Source organism: Setaria viridis, chromosome 7, assembly GCF_005286985.2.
Source record: "Setaria viridis chromosome 7, Setaria_viridis_v4.0, whole genome shotgun sequence".
NCBI classification, from domain to species: domain Eukaryota; kingdom Viridiplantae; phylum Streptophyta; class Magnoliopsida; order Poales; family Poaceae; genus Setaria; species Setaria viridis.
The window spans coordinates 34,333,261-34,355,336 of record NC_048269.2 but is presented as its reverse complement, the minus strand read 5'-3'; the positions used below and the strand labels follow the sequence as shown (position 1 = coordinate 34,355,336).

The 22,076-nt window shown below is 45.0% G+C and overlaps 1 protein-coding gene across 2 annotated transcripts; it reads left to right on the top strand.

Annotated features, from left to right (window-relative positions):
- The first annotated feature begins 342 nt into the window (after window positions 1-342).
- Window positions 343-21,851, top strand: LOC117865897 (uncharacterized). Of its 2 annotated transcripts, XM_034750156.2 has the most exons (35): window positions 343-643; window positions 1,060-1,227; window positions 1,323-1,412; window positions 1,558-1,694; window positions 1,778-1,868; window positions 1,994-2,076; window positions 2,159-2,265; window positions 2,401-2,553; window positions 2,967-3,031; window positions 3,173-3,260; window positions 3,400-3,478; window positions 3,560-3,668; window positions 4,407-4,466; window positions 5,509-5,627; window positions 6,076-6,451; window positions 6,534-6,718; window positions 6,813-6,882; window positions 13,269-13,419; window positions 13,509-13,678; window positions 13,756-14,097; window positions 14,595-14,762; window positions 14,848-15,141; window positions 16,149-16,325; window positions 16,476-16,739; window positions 17,157-17,255; window positions 17,359-17,543; window positions 17,633-17,968; window positions 18,074-18,227; window positions 18,331-18,441; window positions 18,533-18,700; window positions 19,189-19,315; window positions 19,838-19,996; window positions 20,119-20,222; window positions 20,319-20,378; window positions 21,335-21,851. In XM_034750156.2, the coding sequence occupies exons 1-35, from the start codon at window positions 443-445 to the stop codon at window positions 21,536-21,538; spliced, it is 5,454 nt and encodes a 1,817-aa protein (XP_034606047.1). In that variant the 5' UTR covers window positions 343-442; the 3' UTR covers window positions 21,539-21,851. The 2 variants fall into 2 exon arrangements, with proteins under 2 accessions (XP_034606047.1, XP_034606048.1); XM_034750157.2 differs by lacking the exons at window positions 343-643; window positions 1,060-1,227; window positions 1,323-1,412; ... (2 more) ...; window positions 1,994-2,076; window positions 2,159-2,265 and having other exon boundaries at window positions 2,402-2,553; window positions 3,177-3,260.
- The last annotated feature ends 225 nt before the right edge of the window (window positions 21,852-22,076 follow it).

The window sequence follows — 22,076 nt, the reverse complement described above, 5'->3', positions numbered from 1 at the left end:
CAATGTGGTGCTACAGTAACCATTTGCTAATTTGCTAATGATGGATTAATTAGGTTTAATAGATTCGTCTTGCGAATTAGTCCATAAGCTGCAATTAGTTTTATAATTAGCTAATGTTTAATCCTTCCAATTAGCATCGAATATCTGACACGACACTGCTAAACTGCACTCCAAGTTCATCGTGTCGGAGATGGCGGCGACGGCCGACGGCAGTGGGGCCGCGGGGTTTTTCGGCGCCAAGTTTTGGTGAAGACAAGCAGGTCGGGTCCGGTCAGGTCCGGTGCGCAAGAGTTCCGACTCGCACGGGTTGTCTTATGAACGGTTGGACTCGAACCTGACTAGCGTCGACTCCACCAGTCCGCCTCCTCTCACCTTCTTGCGCCGGAAGAAGGGAACGCCGGCGAGGCGGCGACTCCACACCCACCAGGAACCAGGGCGGAAAATGGCGGAGCAGCCGGCGCCATCCACCGCGGCCGCGCCCGCCGCCGCGGAGCAGACGGAAGCGGAGAGGCTGGATGCCCTGGACCGGATGCTCACGCGGCTGGCCCTCGCCGACGACGCCCGCCTCGCGCCGGTGCTCGCCCGCGTCCTCCCCTACGCCATCACCTCGCTCGCCTCCCCCGCGCCTGCCGTCCGCAAGCTCGTAAGCGCACCACTACTCCTACTCCTCTTCCTTCGGCCCTTACCCGATCCGAATTCCAGTATGAGCCATGGGTGCCGCTCCTCCTCTTCAGTTGGGATTAGTTGGTTCCCTGCGGCAACTGCTTCCATTTGTTTTTTGAGGGAAAAATTGCGTCTACTAATGGTTCTCACAATTAGCATGCCCTCCGCTATTCATAGCTGTTTACATATTATAACGCCGTGGTGGTGTTCAACACTGCTCTTATTAACATCTCGCATTTGAGATCCTAAACTCATTCAATTTGAGCACTGTTACTCAGTAGGGGTACTACATATGGCTGCTCTCTACTAAAGGGGCAGGCCTATTTTCTTTTTATGTTTTATGCATGCTTTATGGATCGATGTTATTAAGTGGGTACCAATTCATTTTTTGGTCAGGTTATGGAAATTCTCAGCCACATTAACAAAAGGGTGAAGCACAGGCCTGAGATTCCATTGCCAATGCTGGATTTATGGAACATCTATACTCAATCTACTTCCTCAACAATTGTCCGGAACTTCTGTATCGTATATATTGAGATGGCGTTTGAACGCCTGCCTACTGAGGTATTCTCTTTTCCTTCGTCAATATCTAATTTTCTCTAGAGCAGCTTCACCATTTCTGCAAAAGTTAACTGTATCAGCTTACCGTTTTGTAACAGGAGAAAGGAAACATAGCACCTGACTTTTTGACCAACATATCAAATGTTCCAGCTCAGCATCAAGGGATCATCTTGAGACTTGTGACAAAGGTTTGTCATGTCCCTACTGGAATGATCGCATTTTAATAAGTTGTGAAGTACTGCTTGTATCTGCCTTTTCGCCTGGGTGTTTGTACATTCTATAGCACTTGCATGTTTTTCCCTTTTTAATAAATCTGCTTCTTTTGTTGGCCAGGCTATCGGTGAATGTAACATACATAAGGTGGATGACACTACTGCTTCAAAATATCGAGCAATAACTGAGTCCAATGATGGTCTAGTATTTGTTGACTTCTGCTTTCACACATTACTGTATCAAACACCACCTCAAGGGTATGTATTCCTTGCTAAATTAGGTAAAATGTACAGAACAAAATTTTGAAACTTCGACATTTGACTGCTGTCAAATTTTACAGTATTGGATGCCCAGCAGGACTTTCAGGTTCCCAATCAGATCGTGTTACTGGAAAAATACCACTAAAAGGCGACATACTTGTGTCAAGAAAGGTAATACAAAAATGTATAATCATGTCTGCACTGCACAAGTGTACATACACATTTTAGTTGTTGAGTGTACTACCCGCACAATGCACGTGGCCTTCTCATGGTTTAACTCCTTGTTCGATCTTCAGCTAGGAATCTTGAATATCATTGAAGCTATGAACTTTGCACCTGAGATTGTCTACTCTCTTTATTTATCTGCTGCTTCAGATAGGTATTCTATTTGAGAGTCTGTCTAAAATATAGCGGAATTTTTATGTGGGTCGACAATGATGCTAACCACTGTTTCAATATAGTCAAGAATCAGTTTCTAAGAAAGGAGAGGAGTTGTTAAAGCGCAAAGCATCAGCAGTAAATTTAGAAGATCCCAACCTCGTCAAGAAACTGTTCACGCTGTTCAATGGTAAGCATTTTCTACTTTTAGGATTTTGATCAATGTGGTTTGAATTTCAAGTCTTTTGCTTTTGTTCTCTCTCAATTTGTGTCTGAATACTTTGTTGCGAGCCTTGTTCTCTGATAGTGTTCTCTGGTGAGACAGGTACTGTGGGTGCAGAAAATATAGCTGCAGAGCTGAAAGTTTCCCCAGCACATGCTTCGTTGCGCATGCGGCTTATGAGTGTTTTCTGCCGATCCATTGCTGCAGCGAATGCATTTCCACACACACTTCAATGCATCTTTGGCTGCATCTATGGTATTCCACTTTGTATCCCTTTACACTTTATTTCTTTTGTGTCTAATTGGTCTTATTCCTTGTGGTATATAATTGTTGCATTTTAAAAAACTCTTTTGTTAGCAAGTGTAGTCTTTCCATACTTAATATTTATATATCATTAATAAATCATCTTGGTTTCGGAAAGCAGTTTCATTGCTATTTATGAGTTACTAATTGGTCTTCATTCTCAATGTGATTAAGCACAGATTTATCTGATATGTTGAACTTTTACTTCTGTGAACCTATTATCAATTACTCTATCTCCCCATCTTACATTTAGTTTATTGTTAGAACCATCTTTTTTGCTGCTACAACAGGGCAATAACTTAACTAAAGAATTTTATATGCTGGTAAATCCACCTTTATGTTTCATTGTATTTCTATGCCTGTAGGAAGCGGAACTACTTCAAGGCTGAAGCAGTTAGGAATGGAGTTCACGGTCTGGGTGTTCAAACATGTATGTGCACTTTGCATGTTCTAACAGCAAATATCTTAACTTCTAGCATTATTGGCTTATTTTGTTCAAGCTTTTAGTTTTGCCTCCTAGTCTAACTATTTTACTGTATTTTAGACTGATATGAATGATGTAATAATTTAGGCAGTAACCGACCAGCTAAAGTTAATCGGTCCAGTTATCCTTAGTGGAATATTGCGCTCCCTTGATGGTTCTTCCACTACAGAAACAGGTCATTCGACTACATCTGCTTTGTCTATTCATCTAAATATTGTTTATCTTTGATCCCCTTCTCCTCTTTGATGGCTGCGTTTCCGATATTGAATTGCTTGAGAAATACTGAACAGCTTGTTGATTTTCTTCATCTCCAGATTCTACTGGTAGAGATACCAAAATATTTGCATACCAGGCTATCGGTTTGCTGGCCTCTCGCATGCCAAATTTATTCAGGCATGATATTTTCTTAAACTTTCTTGGCTCTTAGTCATTTGTGTTATAATGAATGATTTTTCTACCTCTGTTACATTGCAGCGATAAAACTGACATGGCTATACGACTCTTTACTGCTTTGAGACTGGAGGATCAATCTCTTCGTTTGACGATTCAGGAGGCAGCTACTTCCCTTGCTACAGCATATAAGGTAACTCTGGAGAGCTTGTTGCTTTCTCTAAAGTGTACTTTCGTGACCTACTGAAGATGTTTGCAGAGATGATTTTGAAATGTAATTAATCGATCATTCTATACAGCCAATTATTTTGTTTAATGGTTGGTACAACTTGTAAATGCTAATGTCAATGAAGTAAATGGACAGATTGCAATGCTTCATGGTCAAAAACTTGCTACAATTGAGCTGTGTGCTGGATAGGCGGCAACAACTTGTTTAAGCTTTGGTCCTTGCATCCAAAAGGTTTAATATGGACTTGTTTGCCTTTAGACATCCAGGTTAAATAGAGGGAGTTTTTGTATGTGAAGTTCATATTAAACCTTACCTGAATAATTAATGTGATTGCTTGGTTAATAGGATTCATAATTACACATCAATCCAATGGCATTTCATATTCTGTATTGGCAAACCCTTTATGTGATTGCTCGCAAGTAATACATGAGCTTTGGTACGTTATTTATAATGTAATTGGTTCATCTAGCAGGACACTTTAGCATGGACCTAATAAAGAAATAAGTAACCTAAAACACAGATTTGCCACCATCAAGATCAGAACCAATACTAAGTTGGTACTGGGTTTTCATTTTACTACATTCTTGCACAGTTGTTATGCATCATGACTCTACCATGATTTCTATGCATCTTATGTCTCCCGAGCTTTAATTGGAGAACTATCTGTTAGCCTCATTCTCTTTTCCTTGGCCTTGATTTCAGGGTGCTTCAGTGAGAGTACTGAAGGATCTTGAGGTGCTTCTCCTGGAAAATTGTGAAGCGGTAAAGTTATTGCCCTTTTCATCATAGGTTCTTAGATTACTATCATGCTAAGCCTTTATTATTGCGATTATATAGATGGTGCCATTATTGGTGATAGTTAGGAATGCAGATATAATTAACTTCAGTATGAGGGTTGCAAGATAAAAAACCGAGTCATTGCTTTAGGAAACTAAAGGAAGGTCCATGCTTTATTTTGTTTAATAAATAATAATAGAAAAAATCATGATAGAAAACAAGTTGTAAAGCTAATTAAAATTGATATGCAAAAACATGTCAGAAATTCAACAATTGTTCTCAAACAATATTTGACCAAGTCTTTACTTCAAATAGCCCACGGCAAGTTTTGGGATTTCATTTTTGTTTAAAAACACTCGACCCAAGGGCAAGGGGAGAGACATCCAAAAGGCATTGCTTGAAAGGTCGAGAAACGGCACCCAAAAGCTGGCTGTTACCTGTATGGGGACACTGTTGGCATAGACCGGGTCTTAACCCATGCAAGGGGCCTTCTTTGTATTGGCAGCCTCATAACTGGAGGACTTACCACCATACTTCAGGGATGTTGACCCCACTAGTTTCATATTTATCTGTCTTCTCAGGAATCAGGATGCACTTGTGGTCACCTCTGTAAGAAGCCACATATTAATCCTTCAACTATGGCTTGAATTCCCAATTCAGATCTCATCATTGGAGTAGACAAAAGATCCAAATTATTCTCCACAGTTTTCTTAAGAAAGTGACAAGCGATGTGTTCTTAGCATGTGAAGCCTGACAACCTATCACTGCTGGCTCCTTTGGTCATACTCTGTATCTGAGGCATTTTCACGGGGTGGCTATTTATTCTTGTGGTTTTTGTGATAGTTGGAACTCCTATGGATTAAACATGGCCTCCACAATCACATTTTTTTATTATATATAGACTAATCATTTCCAAATTGCAATATCTTGCTACCTCTAAGGGCCTCAATCCAAGGGTTGCTATGCTCTTAATTTGAACTTTATGTAAGTGTCTGATCTTACATTTTTGTTGTGAATTTTCGTAAAGGAGCAAAGTGAGGTTCGGTTTTCTGCTATAAGATGGGCAACGACATTGTATGATACACAGCACTGCCCAAGCCGGTACATTTGCATGACTGGGGCTTCAGATGTTAAACTGGACATAAGGTTGGCTTCTTATTCTTTTTTTTTTGATCTTGCAAAAGCAAATCGAAGAGTTTATTGGCTTTGTATAAGGACATGCTGTAGATTATTGTAGACTTGTTGTAATATTTGTCAGTCAGTAAACCATTAGATTGAATTCAGATTGTAAAACCTGCTAGATCAATAACTGTTTACCTGACTCGATGTTGTAAACCCCCTTTTGCTGATCTCAAGAAGCGTTTCCCATGTCCTCTAGATGGATGAAAATAGCGACTTCCTTTAACTCCCACCTTCTCAAATGACTTTAGAATAGTTGGTGATCTTGCTTTGGCATTTGGTACCATACATGCTGACAGAAAATTCTCGATTATGATTCTGATACATGAGCGCATTTCTTCAGGGCATGCATTTTATAAGTTGTTCATGTTTAACCATCTATGTATCCTTCTCTTATTTGGTTCTGTTGTCCCAGGGAAATGGCTCTAGCTGGCCTGAATCTTTTAAATGATGGGAGGCAACCATCTGCAGGATCTGTTCATTTCAACTATCCTGATGTTACAGAGATGATAAATTATATCTGCCATCAACGACCTCAGTTGTTGGATTCTGATGAGCAGAGAAATGGAAAAATGCTATTCCCCACAAAAACATTTCTTTCAATGATCAAGTTTCTGATGAAGTGCTTTGAGGCTAGTGATAGCCCAGATCTTGTGCAAGAAGATTCATCTCATTCTCCGGTAGCAAATATGTGTGTCATCTTAGAACATGCCATGTCATATGAAGGGTCTAGTGAACTGCATGCGTTGGCCTTGAAGTCATTGGTTGATCTTTCCACTCGTGAACCAAAGGTTTCTGTTTGATGTCATCTATTAAAAGAACTTCATGCTTTCCCCAGATTTATTTTTAAATTTATTGTTTCATATCTTGCAGTTGGTGTCATCGCGGTATGCAGATCGCATACGGTGGCTAAGAGCTCTATTGGGTCATGTTGATTCTGATGCTCGTGAAGCTGCCTCGCGTCTGCTTGGTATTGCTTCTTCAGCTCTTGCAAGCTCTGCCGCACTAACTCTTCTGTCCGAGTTCACTTCAACACTTGATCAAAACCGCCCATCAAGGTATGAAAATGAAATCTCCAGCACTGGTAACATGTCCTTCGTATTGCCTTGTAACTTCTGATTCATGTGACTTTGATTTGATGAATTGTGCCAGATTTGAAAATTACCATGGAGTGTTATGTGCGATCGGGTATCTAACTGCGGGCTGTTTGAAGCAATCTTATGTACGTTCATATTTCTTTCATCCTTCTAACTTCGTAGCTTGTTGTTACTGATTTGTTTTATTTGCTGTTGCCTTTAATGAAATTTAGCACTTTCTTAAGTTGCTCTGCCTTGAAACTCCATCTTTGAATATATTATCCTTTGCCAGAGTGACATTTCTGATTTATTTCTGTTGTCTTTTTTTTCCTAGGTAAGTATTAGAAGGTAATGGATAGATTATGGGCTAACCCTAGAGGGTAGCTATATAGATGTCTTACATGGGCCTATTGGGCCATAATACACACAGTACACCAACACTCCCCCGCAGTCTGAACTACCGACGCAGCGGAGTTGCAGACTGGACATGAAAAGAAAGGCACACACACAAGCCCCCCCACAGACGCAACTAGCCACAGGTGATGTTGAGGCTGGAGCGAAACTCGGTGAAGGCGGGTGACGAGAGGCCCTTGGTGAAGATGTCAGCAAACTGAGAGGTGGTCGGGACGTGGAGGACCCGAACATCGCCGATGGCGACCCGATCCCGGACGAAGTGAAGGTCAATCTCCACATGCTTGGTCCGCTGGTGCTGAACAGGGTTGGTGGAGAGGTACACCGCACTGACGTTGTCGCAGTAGACAAGAGTGCTCCGGGAAGAAGGAGTGTGGAGCTCGACAAGGAGCTGCCGAAGCCAGGATGCCTCAGCCACGCCGTTAGCGACAGCGCGGTACTCCGCCTCGGCACTGGAGCGGGAGACCACCGGCTGACGCTTGGACGACCAGGACACCAGGTTGCCGCCCAAAAAGACGGCGTAGCCGGAGGTAGAGCGCCGAGTGTCCGGACACCCGGCCCAGTCAGCGTCGGTGTAGACAACAAGCTCAGTGGAGGGAGACCGGTGAAGAAGGAGGCCGTAGTCCACAGTGCCCCGGAGGTAACGGAGTAAGCGCTTCAGAGCAGTGAGATGGGGCTCTCGGGGATCATGCATGTGAAGGCAAATCTGCTGAACTGCATAAGTGATATCTGGCCTGGTGAAGGTGAGGTACTGAAGGGCCCCAGCCAGACTCCGGTATGCAGTAGCATCTGTCACAGGAGTGCCGGCGGCCTCTGACAACTTGGCCTGAGTATCAACTGGAGTGGAGCAGGGCTTGCAGTCAGTCATCCCAGCTTGCTCCAGGATATCAAGAGTATACTGCCGCTGGTGAAGAAAGAGGCCGGCCTGACGAGGCTCAACAGTGACCCCAAGAAAATGATGGAGCACACCCAGATCCTTCATAGCGAACTCCTGCTGAAGCGAGGTGATGATCCGCCGTAGGAGGGACGGACTGGAGGCAGTGAGGACAATGTCATCAACATAGAGCAGTAGATAAGCAGTCTCAGCTCCATGGTGATAAATGAACAGCGAAGTATCGGACTTGGCCTCCACAAAGCCCAGCGTCAGGAGGTAGGCAGCAAACCTCGAATACCAAGCTCGAGGGGCCTGCTTGAGGCCATAAAGTGACTTGTTGAGCCGGCAGACCATATCAGGCCGAGAAGAGTCAACAAACCCCGCTGGCTGGCTGCAGTAAACAGTCTCAGTCAGAGTGCCGTGCAGGAAGGCGTTCTTGACGTCGAGCTGATGCACGGGCCAGGAGCGGGAGAGAGCCAGTGAGAGAACAGTCCGGACAGTAGCTGGCTTGACCACCGGACTGAACGTCTCGTCGTAGTCGACACCAGGGCGCTGAGTGAAACCCCGGAGAACCCAGCGAGCCTTGTACCGCTCAAGGGTACCATCAGCCCGCCGCTTGTGAGTCCAGATCCACTTGCCGGTGACGACGTTGGAGCCAGGCGGACGGGGCACCAGATCCCAAGTCTGGTTGGCGAGGAGCGCCGCGTACTCCTCTTCCATCGCGCGGCGCCAGTGAGGATCCGACAGGGCGCCGCGGACGGAGGAGGGTACAGGAGAAAACTGCGGCGCGCCGGGCATCGCTGAAAGAGCCCGGGGCTGCAGGGTACCAGCCGCAAGTCGCGTCACCATAGGGTGAACGTGACGCGGGTGTCGGTGTAGGAGAGGCGGATGGTACACCGTCGGCGCGACACGGGCAGTCGGGGCCGGTGGAGGTGGTGGTGGTGTAGGCGTCGCTGGCGGAGAAGAGTCCACCGGCGATGACTGAGGCGGCGACGGCGGTGGCGGGGCCGGCTGCAGGTCCAGTGGAGCCGGCCGCGCCCAGCGCTGGTAGACGCGTACGGGCTGCGCAAACCGGACAGCAGGTGCTGCGGGCGGTGCCACCGGTCCCGCGCAGGGCGAAGGGGAAGAAGCAGCACCAGAGGCCGGCACCGTCGGACCCGTGCTAGGCGCAGGGTCAGGGACAGTACCGGTGGACGTCGAGCCCGAGGAGAACCACGGCGGAGCAGTACCTGCAGGACAGAACGGTAGCGGTGGCTGGTCCACCGGGTCAGTGGGAAACAGGGAGGAGAGATCAGGGTCGGAGGTGGAAGGAGGTGGGGTGGTGGTGGAGTAAGGGAAGACGGACTCGTCAAACACCACGTGGCGAGAGATGAGGACCCGCCGAGAAGAGAGGTCAAAGCAACGGTACCCCTTGTGATCCGGGGAGTACCCGAGGAAGACACACTGAGTCGAACGGGGAGCCAGCTTATGAGGAGCGGTGGCTGCGGTGTTAGGATAACACGCACACCCGAAAACCCGAAGGTGATCGTAACGGGGGGAGGTACCGAAGAGAGCGTGGTGTGGAGTGGGAGCGGGGCAGGCAACAGAAGGTAGGCGGTTAAGGAGATAGGTGGAGGTGTGAAGACTCTCAGCCCAAAAAGGGGCAGGGAGAGAAGACTGGAACAGAAGAGAGCGCATGGTGTCGTTCGTGGTACGAATCATGCGTTCAGCCTTACCGTTCTGGGAGGAGGTATAGGGACACGACATGCGTAGGTGCACGCCGTGAGAGAGGAAGAAGGCACGTGAGGTGGTGTTATCAAACTCGCGGCCGTTGTCACACTGGACGGCCGTGATGGTGAGACCGAACTGAGTGGACACCCAAGCGAAGAAGTGGAGAAGTGTGGGAAAAGTATCAGACTTGGCACGCAAGGGAAAAATCCAAGAATAATGAGAGAAATCATCAACCACAATAAGATAGTACTTGTAGCCAGAAATGCTCAGAACAGGAGATGTCCATAGATCGCAATGTACAAGGTCGAATACATGGGTCGCATGTGAAGAAGAGGTAGGAAAAGGAAGTCGAACATGACGGCCCAGTTGGCACGCCTGACACAGGTGCTCATCATGAGCCCGAGTACATGGTATATCGGTACTACGACTAAGCTGTGTCAGGACAGCACGGCCAGGATGACCAAGACGCCGGTGCCATGTAGTGGAAGAAGCTGTGGCGGCAAAAGCGGCTGAAGAAGCGAAGGGCGAAGCGGAAGAAGTGGACGCAGGAAATCGGAGGGAGTAAAGGGGCCCGGTGCTGTCACATCGGAGAAGAGGTCGCCGGGTAGCCACATCCTTCACAGTAAGACCAGAAGAGTCAAATTCAACAGAACAGGAATTGTCAGTGGTAAAACGGCGAATAGAAAGAAGGTTGTGAACCATGGAGGGAGCAACAAGAACATCAGAAACTCGAAAAGAACCGGGAGTGTGAGCAGTACCCACGGAGGTGACAGGAAGACAAGAACCATTTGCGACCATGATGGACGAAGGGTGGGAGGAAGAAGGAGGGTGAACGGAAGAGAGTATACCAGGGTCGGGTGTAGTATGGAAGGTGGCACCAGAGTCTGCGATCCAGTCCTGACCGACTGGAGGAGTCAGGGCCATGGTGCCGAAGGAGCGTGCCAAGGCAGTCGGGTCCCATCCGACAGGCCCAGGCGAGGCCCCGGGAGGAGGAGCCCACGGCGAAGCAAACTGAGGAGGAGCCCACGGCGACTCGAACTGAGCAGCTGGGACAGCGCCAGCGAGCATGGCGGCCGGTGGACGAGGCTCGCCGGTGGCCTGGAAAGGCCACATAGAGATGCGCCCTGACCATGGGTGGGTAAAGGACGGCTAGGGAGAACCCCGTGGAGGCGTCGGTGTGCCCGCCGGTGGGCCCCCACCGCGCCCCCCACCACGTCCCCCACCACGGCGACGGCGGCCGCCACGGCCCCCCCCACCCCCGCTCGGCCCAGGAGGGGGAGGACCAAGAAGGGACGACGGTGGCGAAGCGAAGGGTCGTGGCGGTGGAGTCACAGCAAGCGCGGTCGAGGAAGACGCGGACCCCGGCGCAGGAAGGGACCCGGGCTGGATGCCCTGAGTAAGCTCCTCCATGACAAGATCATCCCGGACCTGGAGGAAGGTGGGGAAGGGTCGCTGCCGGGTGATCCAGGTGCGGAGGTGGGCGTAGCGGTCGCTGAGGCCGCGAAGAACGTTGAGAACCAAGATCCGGTCCTCCACGGCCCAGCCAAGGTCCCCGAGGGAGTCCGCCATGGTCTTCATCTTCCGGCAGAACTCACCAACGGAGAGGTCGCCCTGGACGAAGGTGCGGAAGCTCGCATCGAGACGAAGGGCCCGGGCTTCGGCGTTGCCCAGGAACTGACCCTCGAGCGCCAGCCAGGCCCGGCGGGCGGTGGTGTCGGGGGTGCCGCGGACGAGATCGTGGAGGTCGAGGGAGATGGTCCCCAGGATCCACGACATGACGATGCTGTCGAGGCGAACCCACGCCGCTGTCCGGGCCGCAGGGATGGTGTCGGTGAGGACATGGTCGTCGAGGGCGTAGCGGCGGAGAATAAGCAGCACCATGTCCCGCCATCGGGCATAGGAAGGCGACTCAGGGTCGAGGACGACGGGGACCAAGCTCTTGATGTTCTGAACACCCCCGGCCTGGTAGTGGAGCTGCGCGACGAGGGGGTCGGCCGGGTCGGTCCAGGCCGTCACAGGCGGACGGGGAGCACCGGAGCCGGAGGAGGTGGCAGTGCTGTCGTGGGACATCGGGTGGGCGAGGAACTGCTCTGCCTCGGCGATCTGACGAGCCAAGACGTCGGCCGCATCCCGCTCCCGCTCCCAGGCCAGGGCTGCCGCGCGCAGGCGAGCTTGGCCCTCGGCAGCAGCCGTCCGGGCAGCTACAAGGGCCGCAGCGAGAGTGACCTCCGGAGTGCCGCCGGTGTGTAGGGGCAGAGGTGGTGCGGCGGGGAAGGGGAGGCGAGCATGCACCCCCCCTGTTGCCCACGGGTATATCACCAGGAGGAGCATGTCCTCCCGGTGGAAAAACCCCCACGCCCTGACCATGGTGGTGGTGAAGGGCAGCTTCTCCCGGTGGAAGGTCCTGCACGCGGTGGTGGTGAAGAGCGGCGGCGCCGGCGGCGGCGGCGGCGGCGCCGGCGGCGTCCCCGCCCGCACGCCCGCCGACGCCCGCGCGGTGAGCCGCGGCGGCGGCGGCGGCGGGATCCGCCTCAGCGGGATCCCCGCCCGCACGCTCGCCCGCGCCCGCGCGGCGAGCCGCAGCGGCGGCGGCGGCGGGATCCGCGCCGTCCGCCACCCCGGCGGCGGCGGCGGCGGCGGCAGAAGCCGCCCCGACGGCCGTCAGGGCCGCGGCCGCAGGAGGCCGGCCGGCGGTCGCAACCTGGGCCCACGATGGAGGAAGAGAAGGGAAGGAGGAGAGGGGAGGGGGAAGGGGGTCGCCGGCCATGGCGCCGGCCGGCGGCGGCGGCGGCGGCGGCGGCCGGTCACCAGGAAACCCTAACTGATACCATATTAGAAGGTAATGGATAGATTATGGGCTAACCCTAGAGGGTAGCTATATAGATGTCTTACATGGGCCTATTGGGCCATAATACACACAGTACACCAACAGTAAGTTAGTTAGTTTTCTCTCTAGTTTACTTTTTTTCTTTTATAAAAATCATGATGTGGGGAACTTCCCAACAATTTCCCTAGATGTACAGAATAATATACGTATTTTTTTCCATGTTCTCCAACCACAATTTGTAAATAGGGCATGTATGTTTGGCCGTGCAAGTCAATGGATAGCTTTTGCTAACTATTAGGGTTCCTGACACTTTTTCAAGTCATTATCGCTTCATCGACCAGCTTGTGACAAAAAAGGTGGCCCAGCAGTGTTGCAAGCAGCAGCAGTAGCTGGACAATTGTAGCAGAAATAGCTGCATGATTGCCCCATAAGTACCTAGTCCCAAGATTCAGTGAGCCAAACTAGATTGGACTTGTATGAACTATTTGTACTAGTTTGTGGACATAAATATCCAATTTCTATGTTTTTTGAGTTACTTATGGCCACTTCACAAGTTTGAGTGTCTATGTCTCTGTTGTGCAATAAATTTGGTTGCCATCACATGGCTTACTTATGGCCATTGCATATAATTTTATGAACACCTAATTTTCTATATTTTGTTATTTTCAGTTTAAGTTTTAATTTCTTGTACTTGATGAGTGCATGTGCAGATACCTGAAGGAATTGTAAATAATTCAGTTGATATTCTTGTAAAAGTTGTTGAATCTGAAGGTTCAACATTAGCATCCGTTGCAATGGAATCTCTTGGTCATATTGGTCTGCATTGTGCACTGCCTTCCATCAACCAAAACTCTTCTACAGGTTAAACTTGCTCTTCAAATCTCTACTGCATATGAGCTGTGCTATTCACCATCTATGACATTATTTATTTGAATTGTTTTTGCCTGCAGGTGGACTATTAACCATTCTGCATGAGAAGCTTAGTAAGCTGCTTTCTGAAAATGATACTAAGGCTATACAGAAAATTCTGGTATCATTGGGGCACATATCTTGGAATGAGATGTCCTTTCCCCACCTAAATAATGCATTGGACTTGATTTTTAGTCTTTCACGTTCTAAGGTAGTGGCGTAAAACATCAAACTTCGCAGCTAACATAATACTATTCTTTGAAATATATTTAAATTATGCTTGTTCAGGTAGAAGATGTGCTTTTTGCTGCCGGAGAGGCTCTATCTTTCATATGGGGAGGAGTTCCTGTTACAGCAGATGAGATACTGGAGACAAACTTTGTTTCCCTTTCCCAGGCCACAAACTACCTTACTAGTGATGCACCTCTAGTCTCGAGTAATGTCCATGAAAGAAGTGGTTGTGAAGAGGCACACGCAATGGCTCGAGAAGAAATTATTAAAAAGTTGTTCGAGACACTAATTTATAGCAGTAGAAAAGAAGAACGCTGTGCAGGTACTGTCTGGTTGGTCTCACTGACCATGTACTGCGGTCGACATCCAAAGATCCTAGAACTACTCCCGCAAATCCAGGTTTGGCAGTCAAGAATGCACATAAATTATTACAGAGATTCCTCATACATGTTTTACTTTTATTTAAACTGCCACAGTGCATATATAATCTGTAGATCATCATATCATGGTGATTGACCTATATAATATGTTAGTGACAGTAAACCACAGTGACTTAGACACAGAAGCTAACTTTAGCACAGTATTCTACAATGACTTAGACATGGAAGCTAACTGCCAGCCCACTTAAAAACTGCACTATCTTTTGATTTAGTTTGGAAGTTCTTACTAGTTTTTACATGTCACTCTATGCCTGAATTTAAAAATTGCCCTGTAGTTCTTACTAGTTCTTACTAGTTTGGTTGAAGTGTTTATGCATATACTGGTGAAATGTATCTCTTCTCTTCAGCTAGCAACAGTTCTTGCTTAGGGGTGATACCACTCTTATATTTGATTGTTTTCTTCCCACCAGAGTTCTTCCACCTTGTTGACAAATGTTGATGACATTTCTTTCACAGGAAGCCCTTTCGCATCTTCTTGGTGATCCAAATGAGCTTACACAAGATTTGGCATCCCAAGGCATGAGCATTGTTTATGAGCTTGGTGATGCATCTATGAAAGAGCAGCTTGTTCATGCTCTTGTGAACACACTGACTGGCACTGCAAGAAAGAAGAAAGCTATTAAGGTGCATAGTTTTCTTGATTTATATTTTATTTCTAGGCGATTATGTTTTATTCCAAAGTATTTATGTTTTATTGTACTTGCATTAGTTGATGGAGGACTCTGAGGTCTTTCAAGAAGGCACAATCGGCAATAATCCTACTGGAGGGAAACTTAGCACTTACAAGGAGCTGTGCAGCCTTGCCAATGAGATGGGGCAACCGGACCTGATATACAAGTTCATGGATCTAGCTAATTATCAGGCTGCCCTCAATTCCAAGAGGGGTGCTGCTTTTGGATTTTCAAAGATAGCCAAACAAGCTGGCGAGGCACTTCAACCTTATCTGAATTCCTTAATTCCTAGGCTTGTCCGTTACCAATACGATCCTGACAAAAACATCCAGGTATCAAAGTGTGCACCCCCATCACCATATCTGCCATCTTCTTTGTTTCTTTTTTTTTTCCCCCTATGGGATCGAAATTAAATTGCCTTGTTGAATGGCGTACTCTTGTGAAACTACATCTAAACAAGTTATCTCATTTAAGAAACTGAGGTACTGAGCAAGCATATGATGCCCCAAATAGCTCAACTACTTAAGCTTAACTTTATATTGATTTCGTCAATTTAGTAATAAGCTATCCATGTACAACAAGTTTGAGCTTTATAACTTAACTGAAAGCAAGTATGGCTGGGGAATTAGGTGATTGATTATGGAGGTGCATGGCACACATACATATATAGGCAAGGGACTCCTAGGGTTTGGTTTATATAATCACCAATTAAGGAGGCCCTTGCCTAATCTACCTAAGACCCAGGGGGGTGCGCACGGCAACAGGCCAGCGCACCACCAACCACGGCCCAACAGGGCCAGCCGGGCATATAGCCCTAATACACATTCCAACATTAACAACTGTATTTCAGCATTGTGTTAGTTATGTTATACTGCTATACACTTTTCTGTCCTGTAGTCAGATTTGCGGATAAAACTAGCTCAAGTTTTTCCAGTTGTTGAGGAAACTTCTATTAAATTTCGTTAAACACTGCATGTGTTTCGTAATGTAACTCTTTAAGATTTTTCTGTCACAATGATAGTTTTCTAATAATCAATGCACCCCCTTGCACAATCGTGCAACTAGTTACTAGCCCGTGAAATTACTTTAAATGTGGTCCTGTAACTTGGATTTAGAAAATAGACAAAACAAAAATCTCATGCTTAGAGGGTACCTCTCAGCAGCAGTTTCCATTGACTTTCTGTTCAAATCTAACTATTTATAGAATCTACTATGTTCTTGCTCTATTTTCTGGTTGTCATTGATAGCTATAATAATATTTTATCTTATTATGCTTTAATTTCTTAATAAGCTCATAGGGCATTTTCTCTGAGCTGACAGTTCCAGTTGCATGTTTTAGGATTCAATGGCACACATCTGGAAGTTAATTGTCTCAGATCCAAAAAAAGCTATAGATGAACATTACGATGTCATAGTAGAGGATTTGTTGGTTCAATCTGGATCAAGGCTTTGGCGCTCTCGTGAAGCATCCTGTCTTGCACTTGCAGACATCATCCAAGGTCGAAGATATAGTAAGGTAAATGATCATTTATGCATGGTGTTACGATTTTTTTGGTTAGTTCACTATTTCATTTGACACAACCTATATTAAAGTGTTTGTATGAACCTGTTTTTAAATTTCTTTCTGAACAAATTATAACTCACCTTTTTCTTTATTGTTCTTAAGGTTTCTAAGCATTTGAGAAAAATATGGACAACCGCCTTTCGTGCAATGGATGACATAAAGGAAACTGTGAGGAATGCTGGTGACAGTTTGTGCCGAGCTGTGAGCTCATTGACAATTAGGCTTTGTGATGTGTCACTAACTTCTACTTCTGATGCAAATGAGACAATGAACATTGTGCTGCCATACTTGCTTTCTGAAGGCATACTCAGTAAAGTTTCAAGTGTTCAAAAAGCCTCGATTAGTTTGGTGATGAAGCTTGCTAAGGTACACTGATGATAGAACTTTGCAAGTTAAGCTGCATATCTGACATAAGAATTATATATATATTTTAATTTAATACAGTAGGCAAGCCCCTACTATGGTTATTTAATTATATAGATGCAGAAGTGCCCTGGAGTGCTAACCACACACAATACAACAAACAGAGGGAGAGGAAGAGAGAGAGAGAGAGAGGCAGAAATAGATAAATAATGAGTTATAGTGGAATAGACTCAGTATTTTACTAAATTTGATGGTAGTTTTCTGGACATCTGTGTTTTAACTTTACATATTCAGTGAACAAAAGATCATAGCAGTTTTTCTGTATTCATTTCATATGTTAATATACTATGCTCATGTAGCTACCATCACCAAATTAATCAACTAGGATATCCTTAGCTTATGACTTCCTAATGTCTTTAGGGTGCTGGTCCTGCCCTTCGACCTCATCTGCCAGAACTTGTTAGTTGCATGCTTGAATGTTTGTCAAGTCTGGAGGATCAAAGGTTGAATTATGTTGAGGTATGCTAATTTTATTTCCCTTTTATAAGGACTGGCAGCGATGATTCTGCAAGTGTATATCTCACAGATGCAATTCTTTACTCACTCCTGTATTTGGATCAAGATGCACGCAGGGAATGCTGGCATCAAAACTGATAAGCTTGAAAGCTTGCGTATAGCTGTGGCTAAAGATTCTCCAATGTGGGAAACTCTTGATATATGTATAAAAGTTGTCGACAAGAATTCACTTGATATATTGGTTCCTCGCCTGGCCCAAATGGTTAGATCAGCTGTTGGTTTAAATACAAGGTTAGGATTGCTTTTACCGTAGATCTTATTCATGATAGCATCAAATGCTGCATTTCTCATTACTTCATTCGTTTTCTGTCTGATTTCAGAGTTGGTGTTGCTAGCTTCATCACCTTGTTGGTACAGAAGGTCATGATTGACATCAAACCATTCACAGCATTGTTACTGAAGTTTCTGTATAGTGCTGTTCTGGAGGAAAGGAGTTCAGCAGCAAAAAGGGCCTTTGCGTCCTCTTGTGCTACTGTTTTGAAATATGCTAGCCCCTCCCAGGCTCAGAAGCTTATTGAAGATACTACCTCTCTGCATTCTGGTGGAAAAAATGATCAGCTATCTGGTGCAATTCTTATCAAAGCCTACTTGAGCAATGCAGCTGATATAATTGCTGGATATAATGCAGTGGTTATCCCTGTAATATTTGTGTCAAGGTATGTGAAGGACACATTTATTAATCTTGCGTTTTTTTACTTCAGACATTGATATTTCAGATATTTATAAACCTTTCCGTGTGTATAAACAAAACTTCTTTTCAGATTTGATGATGACAAAGACACCAGTGCCTTATATGAAGAAATTTGGGAGGATATTCCTAGTAGTGAAAGAGTAACCCTAACACTGTATTTACCAGAAACTGTATCTCTTTTATGTGATTGCATGTCATCGTCATCATGGGCTGGTAAAAAAAAGGTACAGTCTGTTTCATGATTTCCTGCCCATCTGGATATCAGATTAGTAACAGTTAAATGCCTGTAGCTTGCAATATGCTTATTGTACAGCCTTATCCTTGCAGTCAGCCAAGGCCACAAAGAAGCTATGTGATGTTATTGGAGAATCCCTTTCGCCACACCACCATAATATTCTCGAATCACTTTTGAAAGAATTGCCAGGTCGATTCTGGGAGGTAACTCACTCTTTGGTGGTTTGCTTATACATTTTTTTGGGATCTTTATCGACATCTTGGTACATTTATTTTTTTCTTAACTTTTCAACAGGGAAAAGATGCTATTCTGGATGCGCTGGCTTCATTGTGTTCTTGCTGCCATGCTGCTATAACAGCACAAGACTCCAGCTTGCCAAGTGTTATACTAAATGCTGTTTGTGCTGCGTGCAATAAGAAATCAAAAGTGTACCGTGAAGCATCTTTCTTGTGTTTACAGAAAGTATTTTTCTTCAACCATCATCTAATTACTGGACCCTTACCTTTTTGTTGACCAATCTTTTGTTTTCTTTTTTGAGCAGACAGCGTTTTGTTTAATAAAATGACTTTCAACTGTTACATTGTGTCATGCTAAAGGTTTATTAGTTTTTTTCTCTCGAAGGCTGTAACTTAATCAGGTTGAAAGTATTTCAGTCATACATGTGAGTCTTGGGGAAAAGATTTCTGAAAACGCGTGAAGTAAGCGTCCTAGGGAGATATGCAATACATTCTTCTTGCGAACCATGTGATATGGGAATTTAATCCATTCATTTTAATATTTTTAGACAGTAGATATATACATGAAGTAATGAATCCCAAAAGGGTCACGTCCTCTTATCATGCCATTTTATGAGTACAGATTTTGCAATGAGATGGCCTTTAGGAAATTCGTATAGAATTTTAGAATTGGTAACATGTACTTAGGTTGCTTCTTTTTTCATCACTTTTCAGGTGATTACAGCATTCAGAGATCCAGGATTTTTCAATAGTGTTTTTCCTATGCTGTACAAGGTTTCTAACCAATCTGTTATCTCTAAGACAAAGGGTTCATCTTTGACTACTTCATCTGCTGTTGCTGGTCAGTTGTCATTTTGAGCTCCTTAAATTTAGCCAATGACTATGCTTAAATTAAGCTTCTTGTAATCATGCAAGAGCATCCCTTCTATCTGATGCTCTCTAATGCAATTATGGCTTTTTTGTAACCAACACAATTTTGAGTCCCAAGGACCTTAAGAATAGCTTGATAAGGCACCTCCATAATAATACATTGATACCCCCCATGTAGCAAGACTTTATTTATGAACAGAGACATAGGATTTAAATACATGTAATGAAATATTATTACTCTAATCAGTAAAATTTACTTACTATCAGTCTATCACTGATAGAATTGTCCCTCGGCATCAAAAGGGAAGACTCAACTTGTACTATAATATATAGTTGGGATGTTGCAGACACATAGAACTGCAATACTTGATTATATAATTATATGCTAAATGTATGTTAGAGTATGTATGCAACCGTATTATATAATTATCAGCTATTTCTCTGAGTACTTCTTTCACTCTTTTAGCTTTTGTGTATGGCTTCTTTTCTACAGAACAAGATGAAAGCGAAGGTGCCTCTGTTCCTCTTGATAAAGTGCTCAACTGTGCCACGTCTTGCATCAGTGTTGCTTTTCCACAGGATATTATGAGTCAAAAGAAAAATGTTCTAGAAGTAATATTGAATTCTCTCTCACCTGAGGAGAGTTGGCAGGGTATGATTTTCTATGCAAGATCTGTAATATATTCTGTACAACATTGGACACTTATCTTTGAGGTTTGTCTTTGATGCTTGAAAATTTTCATTTTAATGCTTATATTTTTTTTCCATGAGCAGTTAAATTGTCATCCTTCTCGTGTGTCAAAGAGTTGTGCCACAAGTTTCAGAATTCTGATGATAGTGACACATGGCCTCAAGCCACAGCTTCCTTGGTTCAGGAGGTATATCCTATAGTTTGTGTGGCTTTATATTCAGCTTCAGCATTTGCTGTCTTTTTTCTGTTACTACTGATGAACCTTTCTTTCTCTATTTTTCAGTTATTTCATTTGGTGTCGGCAAAAGTAGTAGACACTATACGCTTAGTTAAGATTGCTCAGGTGATTTTCTATATACCTAGCCCTAACTAGCTAATGTTATATATTTTCATAGCAATTTTACTTGAAGTTAACGTATCGTCTTCCTGCTAATGAATAACTGACATTGGCATTGAATATATTTTGTCTATGATTGATCTGTGTGTTTATAGAATGAAAGCAGTTGATATTATGACATTGCATATGAGGGTGTTTAATGCATGGTTTAGCAGTCTTCTTGTTGTAATTCTAACACTGTCTATGCTTGTCTGTGGCCATTAATGATGAGAAGAACAGTCGTGTCACTTTCACTCAGTGAAACTGATCTGGCCTCTTGTAGCTCCGAATCACCAAAGTTCTGTAAAATTTATCTGTCATGGATTGTATGGTCATGGCCTCATGGGTCAAACAAGCATGTTGAAACCTAGCAAGATGTATAGGTACTTTATGTGAGAAGCATCTTAAGAAAGCTGGATTATATTATCGCATATAGTTCACTCAGGTGAATGCTAGGATCCACTGTGTTTGTTTAAGATTATAAAGAACTGCTGTGTTACTTCCCCCACCTTTTCTTTTAATCTCCTTCCATGGTTCTTAATTACACATACCTGACGTGTAGCAAATCATGGAGGCTAAGTTAGTGCATTTTGAAATACCAGCACTGTATGTTCCCCTGCATGGCATTGCCGGGAGCATTTCCCAGTGACTTACTGGGGCAAGAAATGGCCAAGGAAACCTGGTGCTTTTGTTTGCCAAATACTTGTACCATCCATTCGCATATAAGAAAAGAATGGTGCAAACCTGTCTTGAATTGCTAGGGATAGTCCCTAATATCAAGTCACAGCCGTGTAAACGGTAAACTAGACCCATTGCCATTTCTTAAACCGGTGGTTTCTGGAAATCCTGTTTAGTTTGTGACTAGCAGTTAGCCTCCAGAGATAACCTTATTCCTCACGAGTTTTCTCCTCTCCTCTCCACAGGTTCATACTGCCGCTTCAGAGTGCCTTCTTGAGTTGATCAAACTGTATAGAGACTTTCCATTGACAGACAGAACAGAGGCCAAGTTTGAGGTTGAACTCGATGAGCTCTGCGAGTCTGAAAAAAGTGAACAAGCAAAGGCATTGTTGAAGGAATGCCTGGCCATCCTTAAAACTCTCCCTGGAGTAACCATGACGACTGATTAAACCCAGCTTTGCTGAACATGTAAATTTATAGCTGGAACACTGCCGATGAAATGGCCCTCCTGAAGTCTATGCTGATTGTAAATTCATTCTTATATGCAATATAGTACAGATAACAGAATACGGCAAGTTCTCCCTCCCTTTTTTGCGTCATGAGGGCAGGACAGTCATTTGCTCATTTGTTACTTAGCTCCTTATCCATGATAATGCTACATTTGTATATGTCCGAAACACGAATTGTCAGACCGTAGGCAACTTTTGCAGCAACATTTTTCATTTGTGTTAGCGGAATATGAAAGAACAGTAAGCTACCAAAGATCAGATTCTTACGCACTTTATATTTCCCCATAGGTACACGATAAGGTCCATATTACATTTGGAAAGCTGTGACTGCCCCCAAATTTGTTATGGACATTCCATTATGCATACTCAATTTCTGCAAACACAATTTCCTCCATGATGCCCTGGTTATGCAGGACCGTCAAGGGGATAAGAATACAGCTGTGAGCATCAATGCTTTCTGTTATTCTGCATACTTCGA